Raw genomic sequence first — 9,890 nt, 5'->3', positions numbered from 1 at the left:
GTCCCCCCCCGCCCCTGCCCGGGCTTCATTAGTAACCTGATAATTCCCCGGCAAAGCCCCGGCAGCGGTTCCACCGCGGAGTAATTGCAGGACGGTAACGTGAGCTGATGGCGGCCGGGGATGGATCCTCGCCGTTATTGATTTTGACAGCTAAATTGTTAACCGAGAGGGAAATCAGATGAAAGCCATTTCAGAATAAATACAAGACATTAGGTTTAAACATCGAGGTTGCAAGAAAGCCCGAGAAACCCCCAGGAAACTCAGCCCCGGGCCCGCCAGCTCGTCCTCCTCTCTGCGGAGGGGGCAGACGGACAAGTGCGGAGGAGCGGGGCTGAGAAAGGACGATTTCAGGCAGGGGCTGAATCAGCTCCGACTGCTCCGGAAGAAACCCGTAGGAGTTTTCAGGGACAGAGGCATGAAAGCTGTCTGCCCCCCTCCACGGCGCCGCTCGGAACAGGGCAACGCGGGGTTCGTTCTCATGCGAGAGCGGCGGAGGGCGGCCACGGCCCACCCCGATGCAGCAGCGCCGGTGGTTTTCCCCAATAACTACAGACGGGGCACTGGGGGCTCCCCAAAGTCTGAAAGGGCTCAGGAATGGGGTGACTTCAGCCCAGCCTCGGCCCTGGGGGCAGGCAGGTCTCCGGAATGGGAGTTACATGGCTGCTGCCTGCGCTGGGCCCAGGGCCCGGGCACTGGTACGGGGTATTTACACCAAGTTCATCCCCTTTCGTCCGCCCCACGCGAGCGCTGGAGCTCACAGGAGGCAGCGCCAGGGCGGCTGCGTGGCACCGAGCGAGCCAGCCCCGACCCCCACATCTGGGGCTGGGCACGGTCTGAGCTCCCGCGGGCGAGGGCATTGCTCCATCCCTGTCCCGAGCGCAGTCACACCGCAGGCAGGGAGATGGTTAAAACACCGAGAGAAAAACCCACACCACGGGCGTGAGCGCTGTCCCCGGCACCCACCTCGCCCCCGGGGCTGCGCTGGAAAGATGGGGGAAGCACAGAACCCCCCGGGAGGCCGGGGCTGTGTGGTGGGGGCAAGAACCAGACGCCAGCAGCCAAGCCCCACTCTCCATGCCCCCCCAGCCTGCCAGCCGCCGCGCTCACAGCTGCAGAGCCGGCCCCATCCTCCTCCAAGCGCTTCCCGGGGCCGCTCAGACCTGGCGGATGGTTGATACGCAACGCCCCGGAGCTGGCACTCCTGCAAAACCCTCTCCTGAGCGTTTACCTCCTCCAGGCTGCAGGGTCAGAGTCTCCGGGTTTCGCTGCGCCCTGGCCGTGGCTGCCGAAGCGGCGCGGGGCCTGCGGGAAGCCGCAGCATTCCTGGGAAGAGCCGGCAGCACCAGCCCCTGCCAGGCTGGCGGGAGTGACCGACACAAACACCGACCTGCAATAAAGCTCCCCCAGGTCTGAGTCGGGCCCAAGGACACACAAGGCACTTCTGTTAGTGACTGTGGTAGTGTGGAAAAAAAAAAAAAAAAAAAAAAAAAAAAGATACTGATCCTATTGTACCCAGATTTGTATCAGTGGACTTCGGCTGATGCCAAGCATTTACCACCCTCACTTCCTGCAGGCCACCCTCGCTTTCCTGGAGGAAAACATGCATTTTAAATGTTTATTTAGAGCCGTAAGAATTTCAACAAATTGTATTTAAATACAAATAAATATCAAAGTATGGTTCTGACAGGAACACCACCACATTCCCGATTTGAATCTAGGTATTTTCTAAATTCCTAATAGAAAGAGAATGGATTGCTGTTCTGAGTGACGCAGATACAGATCCAGGGGACTACAAACAGACCACGCAAGAACAAAACACAGGCTGTTCACAGAGGAATGTAAAGGGGTGTTATTGACATTCACAGGGGTACAAACTCCCAATGATACTACTTTTCTCTTTACTCAGGTACCAAAAAACTAGAAAGCAAATATTTAACAGCACGAGGCCTACTTTGGAACAATTCAGGCTTTTAACAACCCACCCATCAGACAGGCAGAGCCTCGTCCCAGACGCTGGGCTGGGACACGTGCTCTGCCAGGAGGGAGGCGCGCTGCCGCGGGACTACAAACCTCACTGTGCTACGCCAGGGAGCAACACCTGTGTACAGCAACCAGGGGCTGTTTACAAGTGATTTTCCTCCTCTTGAGACCATTGTTAACCAGCTTGGGGAAGCAACTCGAGAGGTGAAGATTCACCGGTGAGCAGACGTTGGTAAAATCAGAACCCCTGGACCCGAGCATAAACGTTCTCCAAGGTGCCCCTTGCACACGCAGTCGCGGCGCTGTGTGTCCCGAGGAGAAAACGCTGCCAGACATGGTTGTGGGTTTTTTTCCCCTCATATTTCTACTTGGGGAGAAAAACAAACCATCTGATCTGTGGCACAAGTGAAACGCCATCCATTGGACTCGCAAATTAAGCACCTGGTGCAGGTCATCCCCCGCGCACAGAGGAATCATTTTGGCACAAATGCTTGTGCCACTTTACACCAAGAGGCAACTGGCCACCTTTTACCAGCCAGTGAAAAGCAGGCGTTGGACTGGCTGGTGGGCAAACGGTGAGGTCATGTGCTTGACAGATGTCTCAGAGGCTGCAGCGTTATTCTCACGCTGTCACATCTGGTTGCTGAAGAGCAACGAACTGATCACCAACATTAGATATGCCACTGCTGCGCTCTGAAGCTCAGCGCAGGCCTCGGGGGGGTGTAAACACACTAATTCCTACACGGGGGCACATACTTACCACCTAAATGACACTGAAAATACCCGTGCTATGTCATTATCTTAAGGTTGTCACATTGTAAAGTAATACCCTAAAGTTTGCAAATCGAAATGCAAAACGAATTTGCTTTGGTGCATATAAAATATTGCATGCACAGTTACTAAAAGTGTTGCAAAATCTATTTAAAATGAGTTTTATTGAGATGAAAAAGTTTTCCGTGGTAACTACAGAATGTTAATCAAAACCAAGTGCCCTCCATTAAAAACACGAATCGGAATACTTTTTTTTGTTCAAAAATACTTTAAAAAGTAATCAGTTAAATGGAGTATTTTTGGATGTGCTTTACTCCATACACTGGTTAACTGCTTCTAATCTTGCTAATGAATGCACACTAACGAGAGGTTGTCTGCATGTTCATCAGAGGCTTTGAAGGGAACCTACTTTTCTGAACAGCCTTCAGCTGCGAAGCTGCGCTGGCAGCAAGGAGGAGGCAGCAGACCACCGAAGGTGTCAGGGAACACTGCGCCGTGGGCAGCGGCGGGGGGCTCAGGTGGTGGCATCCTTCTCACTCTACAAAGTACAAAAGCATTGGAGGACTCCGGGTATACAAAGCAGTGTGTCTTGCTACCATTATCCATTCATAAGCATCATCTTCTAGATTTCCAGGCAGCTCTGGAATAAGGAGTAGTCCTTTTCTTATCCGGTGGTTTGAAGTAAGAATAAACAGGTGCTGCAGGATATTCTGCATCCGGGTTTTCTGCCATCATTTTCAGTTTGGCTTCAATGGCCTTTATTTTCGCGCTGACACTGGAAAGAGAAAAAGCAGAAGAGAACTCAAGCTTGGTCTTAGCATGGAATCGGAGTACAGCAAGCCCGAGATTTTGTTGACATGCGGATACTTAGTCACACGAGGAGGGGCCAGGGCAGCCCCCACCGCTGCATTCACAGGCAGCGTGAAGCTGGGAGGCAGGAACCTACTGCTTAAAGCCCACGCTGCTGCACTGCAATCCTCAGCACGGATTTGCTCCTCCAAGATGTATCACAGCACCACAAAATAACGGTCCTTGCACCTACTCAGCACTTTCCTGAGGACACCGAGGGAGACAAGTACACAGCGAGGCTTCCTACTTCATGTAAAATGATGTCATGTAAAGAGGTCTGAGCATGTGCAGCAGAGCGCAGCTCAGACGAGGCTGCTGGAAACAGCAGAGAAATGAAAGCCAGACTTCCTCCCAGCTACAAGACCGCTCGGGATGGGAAAACCCCAGACTCTAATTAGGTCAGGAAGAAACATTATTTCAGCATTAGCAGGGTTTATCCCAAAGGGAGAAGCTATCCCAGGTTACACCCCAAATTCCTACGACTTTTGTTATTCACTATCCCCCACTGGGTACGGACGAGGAACGTTCCCTTCTCCGCTGCGGCTTCTTGCAGCATCCATCCTCACTGACACAGCTCCTCCGTGCCGCCGACGGAGCTAACAATCCGCACGACTCGAGCCTCTCCGCTCATTACTTCCTAGCGTGTTACTTCCGAATTCCAGGCTCATTTTATCTGTAGGCAAATTCATTATCCCCAGTCCTGGTTCCTCATAGGGTTCCACTGACAGAACACAGAGGGAAATCACATATCCTTTCAACCAAACCGTGAATTAGCAAAGCAGCACTACGTGCTTTAGGTAAACGGAGGGGTTGGAGAATTTAACCACATCCCACAGAGCAGACCTACCAGCCCCAACGCTGGCAAAAAAAAAAAAAAAAAAAATTAGTTCTATGTGAAGTACTACACGTGATTTTCTTTTAATATTTTGCACTATAGAAGAAATTCTTACTCACAGGCGTTTTGCTTACTGTACTAATTCGATTACAAAACCTCTCACTGAAATTCATACGGCACATTCTGCCCAAGGGAGCTGGAATGTTACACACTCCCAGTTCCTCTCCTCACCTCTCTTCCTTCCTACTGCCCCAGAAGCTTCACATGTTAGAAAATGAACTTCAAGTCTGAGGCGTCCCACATCAAAGGAGTTACTTTGCAGCATGTCGCCCTTTTAAAAACAGCTTTTCTGCTACATTAGAGTTTCAGCACAAACATAACTCCAACAAACCCAGACGTTACTGAAAGCAAAGAAGTTTGTTCCCCACCACTCCCACAGTTTGGACACCTCTCACCCACCCCATCTCCTACCTTAGGTTAGACTGGGGCGGCTCCGTGCTGGAAGATGGCTCCAGACTGATTGGAAGGATCTTCTCATTTTTATTGTGATCATATCTCTGTGAACAAGAGACCAAGGATTGAAGTCAGCTGGAATAACAAACATTTGCCTGCAGATATGCTTTCAAGTTGGATGAGCATCACCTCGTATTTTGTGAAGCTTTTGCTAGGAATGATTTTCACGGCCAAACACTGAAACAAATCCCAACCATAATATTTGTTTAGTACCAACATGGAACGTAGACTCTGATACTGAACACTTCTGTGCATGGTACTATGGATCCTTACGTCTCACCACTTCTTGCTCCCCTCTATATAAGGCACAAAGCAAAGACGGTAAATTTGAAGGTAACTACTCTCCTGTATCACTGTGCTCTCTACACAGACACTGTGCTTGGGGTGCCTCCTGACTCTGCACACGACTGCACAGAATCACAGTGCTGGGAGAAAAGAAAAGAACAGGGAGAAAAAAAAAATTAAAAAAAAAAAAAGCGCAGTTTGGAACCACCTCTTTTCTGCAGAAAGCAGTCTGTGAGTCTGTCATCTCTGTGGGCAAAGGGCCCCCCAAACTATTCGCAGTGTTCTGCTTCCTTATTTCGCTTGGCACAAAGTCAGGTTTGTTTTTTCAGCAGAGCTGCTCAAACCGACAGTGTCTGGTAAGCCTTGGCCACTCATCTTAAAACTACTTAGCATGGTGCTGGTATTGTCTAAAATAAACACTTGCTACAATAAGCCAAAGTTCTGCGTTGTTAAATCTTTCCATTCACGGATTAGAAGAATGCCATGCAAACTCAAGTGATTATTTATGCATGTTCTTCACCATACCCTGGACAGCCAAGCACTGAGCTACCCCGCTGAACTCCCAGCTGGGCAGACACTCACTCCTCTGGCTGAAACTCCTTTTACGGCCTGATCATTCTTCAGGCATCCAGAAGCACATGGCGCTCTAGTAGCTACAGAGCTAAAGAAAATGGAGACTGGATTTGCGCAAGCTTGGATGTGCTGACAAGAGCCTGGAGCCCTTGGAGCCAATAATTAAAACAACATGGTCTCCTTTAACAGAGATATCTGTTTTGGTTTTTTTTTTTTAGCATCCAGAACAGATGCACTAGTATGCTCGATAAGAGAAAGGGTAGAAGGCTGCTTGTAGGATAATCAGCACGTGCTAAAAGCAAACTACCCAAAGGAAAAATAACAAGAAGCAGCTCCACCCCACCTCCCCCAAAATCCATTTATCTGCAAAGAAAGTTATTAAAAATGTGAAAAGTATTCAAATACCAGATAGTAAGTAACTGCAGGAGAAAATGCAATAATTTAAAAAAATTAAAACAAAAGACATCCCAGAAGGTACTGCCTAAATTAATACTAAAACTTGATGTTTTACATGACAGAGCAAGCAATAAAAGGATATTTAGCTTAGATGTGAAATATGTTACTTTAAAGTCAGAAGTAATTAGAGCTGCTGCTACGTAAGTGCTCTCAGAAGTGGAACAAAGTAAAAAAGTACTTAGTAATTGGGAATTTCCATGCATCTCCTATCCAAAAAGGGAGCAAAACCACAAAGGGAAGGATTCAAACTTGGTGCCAGTCAGTTTGGGGAAAGTTAAAACGTGGACATTTATAGAAGCAGTCTGTTCACACCACTGATCAGAAAGTCCCTTACAAAGAACATCGGGTTATACAGCCTGTTCTTACTCACAGCTCATCCAGCACAGTTCAGGTAGACAAGAGGGGTAGATCGTTAACAGTGTGTCTATGAGAGTTATTTCCTAGAACAGACCAAAATTATCTTGGCCAGGCTAAGGCAGCCTTGATAAAAAACTGTTCCTTAAAATTAAAGTTTTTCTATTTTACACATTAAAAGCAATTCTTATTTATACCACAAGCTTACCTTGACTTGTGCATGAGCCCACCGCACCACCAGTTTCTTGGAAAGGGCCAGCTTCCCATTGAGACACTGGATCGCCTTTTCTGCTTCCTGCACAGGAAGACAGTTCAATAAACAAACCAAGTCTTTAGTCAAAACCAACTCAGATGTAAAGAGCCTTTTTTCTTTGTTAATCTGGAAGTACAGCTGTTCTGTAAGTGCAGCTAGCTGACAGCAAAGAAACTTTATCCCATTGTATCCCAACCCAGGAATATCTCTGGAAGACTCTTAAGTCTGAGTAACGAGACTTTTATCAGCCTTGTTGGTTTATTCTCTCACTTATTTTGGGGGAGGAAATGGGGACAATACCAAACTTAGAGGCCACTGGAACAGCACTCCGAGGGAGGTTTATGCTACAGGAGTTTCTCTAGAAAATCCCGTGGCTCATTACAGTGATTGCATCTGCCTCCTTAACCCATCTTACACTCATCCCAGGTCCTGCTCATGCACACTGGGGACATGATCCACTTGGTCCCTTTCGAGGCTTGGCAGTGGAATCACAGCTTTGGGACACTTCCATAAAACCCGATTCACAGCAGTTGAAGATTTATGTTGCGATGCTGTTCCATCTTGCTATGAATAATTTTCTAGGGCTAACATACTGTGTCAGGGCTTTTCTGACATCCTTACCAGCAACTGCACAGCAAAAAGATGAGGTCATACAACCACAAGCAATCCCCAAACATGCTGTTTTTCCTAACTTTTGAAGAATTCTGGCAGAATTACGGCAAAATAACTACAACTCTGATGTTACAGGTGAGGAAGACTTGAAATTTGGATTTGTAACAAGAGCTAAAACCCCAAATGGACAGTCAGGGGCAGCTCTAGAATGCTGCAGATGTGTCACGTACATCTGGCAGCACCACGTAAGTTGGTGTTTGGCTTCGTGAATGCACAAAAGTAAAACCAGGAGGATTCAGAGCAGTTCTTGATTTCAGGCGGTCTGGCAGGCTGATCCAAAGCTCTGTGTGGATCACAGCATCTCCATGGTACAACTCCATGAGCTCACTACAAAAGGGCACCAAAGAACTGTCCCTTTCTGATTAGCATTAGAAAGCAGGATTCAGGAAAAGAGCAGAGGAGAAAGGAAATCACTACTGCTTCTTCCAGGAACAGAAGTGGGTGTCACGGAGTGGAGCTGTTCAGAGTCTGTGGGTTTGTGTAGACAAGGTATGTAATTTATCCCTGCCTGTTTCAGCTTTACATTGACATAAAAAAGATGGGGAAAGGAGCCACTTAAAGGAGAATTGTAGATAAAAGCGACATACCTGTTTGGTTTCAAAGTTCACAAAACAGTAACCCCTCGGCTGCCCCTCCAGAGCACCAGACTTGTGAAAGAGAAAGTCAAATTGCTTTACTTTGCCAAACTTCTGAAGGAGTTTGAGGAGGTGATATCTGAAGGGGAGAGAAGACACTTTTATGATGCCTTTCACCACTCTGAAAGTGGGGGGGATAGACAGAAACCTCCGAATCCCCCTCCCTCCATTTCACGGTCAGTAACAAAAGCAGTTGTGTCATACAAGTATTCCCAAATACCTACAGAGGTGGGCACCCTGTACAGCAACCCCTCAGCACCCACAGCTCTGAGCTGCCTTATCAGGGACTGCTCTAACACCCCGAGGCACAACACCTCCCTCCCAGCCGTGCCAGCCAAAGGGCATGCAGGAGATCTATTAATAGTTGGCTTTTGGACAGTTACGCAACGGCTCCCTACGGCTCTGGGAGGGCTTTGCCTCCTGCCTCACTAAATCACACCTACTTTCAAGCATAAACACCGTGTCTGCCCCTCGCTGGCCCTGACGTGGCCACCTGAGCAGTCCCAGCCCACAGCACCCCATGTCCCTCAGGATCCTCAGTTATCAGGGCACTGACAACACCACAGCCAGATCATACGAAAACCCAGCCACTCTCCTACTTGCCTTGCAGAGCTGGGGGAGTAGGAAGACAAAAGACTCAAAAGAACAAACTGCAACCAGGAATTGCTGCTTTTTTTTTTTTTTTGCCTGGTCTACTGCCACCAGACAGACCTCAGGATGATCCAGGCCAAATCTGCCAGTGCTCCTGGCTCAGACAGCTTTTCAGCAACATGCACACAGAAGTCAGACACTTATTTAGCCAATTATCTTCCTGCCATCCAGTGGGGAGAGTCCTGTTTCCAATAAAACTGTGGAAAGCCAGACTAAATCTGCCTGCTTAGTATCTAGCGCAAAGAGTGACTGAAAATAAGGACCACATTTGTTGTACAGGCCACATCTAATCCTGAAAGTTCTCTGCAGCTTTTTTCGGTTCCTGGGATCAAAGTGTTTAATGTCACTAGCTGACCTGGAAGGAAAATGACACCTGTTCCTATGTCACTGCCTGACCCTGTCCCTAACAATTAAGAATTGTTTAAAGGTTTAATAAGGGTGTCAGGACTCATCCTCTCCTGATCAGCTGTGCAGCGTTCGTCGGCAAGCCATGGAGCCTCAACCCAGTTTTTCAGCTTGGAAGATAACACTCAGTGCTCTGAAGGCCCACCAGGATATCTCAGAGTGCACATGGGAGCACCAGGCACTGGAAAACACCTTGCAAGTCCAGGCATGACTGGTCAGTAGTGGCCCAAGACTGCCAAATGCACCAGGCACCTTTAGGGACAGTCCGAATAGGAAGGGCAGACAACATTTTTTCCTAATAAAGCCTGATAGGATGTTTGAAAAGGGCTCTAGCCCTTTGTGACGCTCCAGGAGCCAGGCAAGAAAGTTCCAGGAATGTGAGTCATCTCACAGGATGGGTCACGGTGGACATTCAGGATATGCACTTCTAAAGAGGTGAAGGTGCAGCAAGCGTTCAGAGGAGCAGTGAAGAAGGGCCAAGTTATCTCCCAGGGGAATAAACACATTGTAATAGATTATGGAAGGCTTCCTACATCCTTTGGAGTACAGACAAAGCCCATGGTCTTCCAAGAGGCTTATGGACCCTCAGCCTCTGCTCTGAAGGCAAGGGAGACAGAAAAGCCAGAGGGTGGAGGAAAAAAAAAAAAAAAAAAAAAGG

At 48.2% G+C, this 9,890-nt stretch overlaps 2 protein-coding genes across 2 annotated transcripts in view; both read right to left on the bottom strand.

The window, feature by feature from the left end:
* Positions 1-3,279, bottom strand: part of LHX6 (LIM homeobox 6) — a 14,442-nt gene extending 11,163 nt beyond the window's left edge. The window contains exons 1-2 of the mRNA XM_026860639.1: positions 3,161-3,279; positions 1,229-1,387 (exon numbers count right to left, since the gene is read on the bottom strand). Of these exons, the coding sequence (XP_026716440.1) occupies positions 1,229-1,387; positions 3,161-3,279 (278 nt within the window). The remainder of the gene's footprint in view (positions 1-1,228; positions 1,388-3,160) is intronic.
* The window catches only part of RBM18 (RNA binding motif protein 18), a 13,146-nt gene continuing 5,090 nt past the window's right edge, over positions 1,835-9,890 (bottom strand). Inside the window, exons 3-6 of the mRNA XM_026860636.1 lie at positions 8,129-8,340; positions 6,825-6,911; positions 4,907-4,992; positions 1,835-3,526 (exon numbers count right to left, since the gene is read on the bottom strand). Coding sequence (XP_026716437.1) covers positions 3,367-3,526; positions 4,907-4,992; positions 6,825-6,911; positions 8,129-8,340 — 545 coding nt within the window. The 3' untranslated portion in view covers positions 1,835-3,366. The remainder of the gene's footprint in view (positions 3,527-4,906; positions 4,993-6,824; positions 6,912-8,128; positions 8,341-9,890) is intronic.

Source organism: Athene cunicularia (genome assembly GCF_003259725.1).
Source record: "Athene cunicularia isolate RWA chromosome 17 unlocalized genomic scaffold, athCun1 chr17_part1, whole genome shotgun sequence".
In the NCBI taxonomy this organism is placed as follows: Eukaryota; Metazoa; Chordata; class Aves; order Strigiformes; family Strigidae; genus Athene; species Athene cunicularia.
The sequence above is the reverse complement of the archived record's forward strand: the minus strand, read 5'-3'. Positions and strand labels throughout refer to the sequence as shown.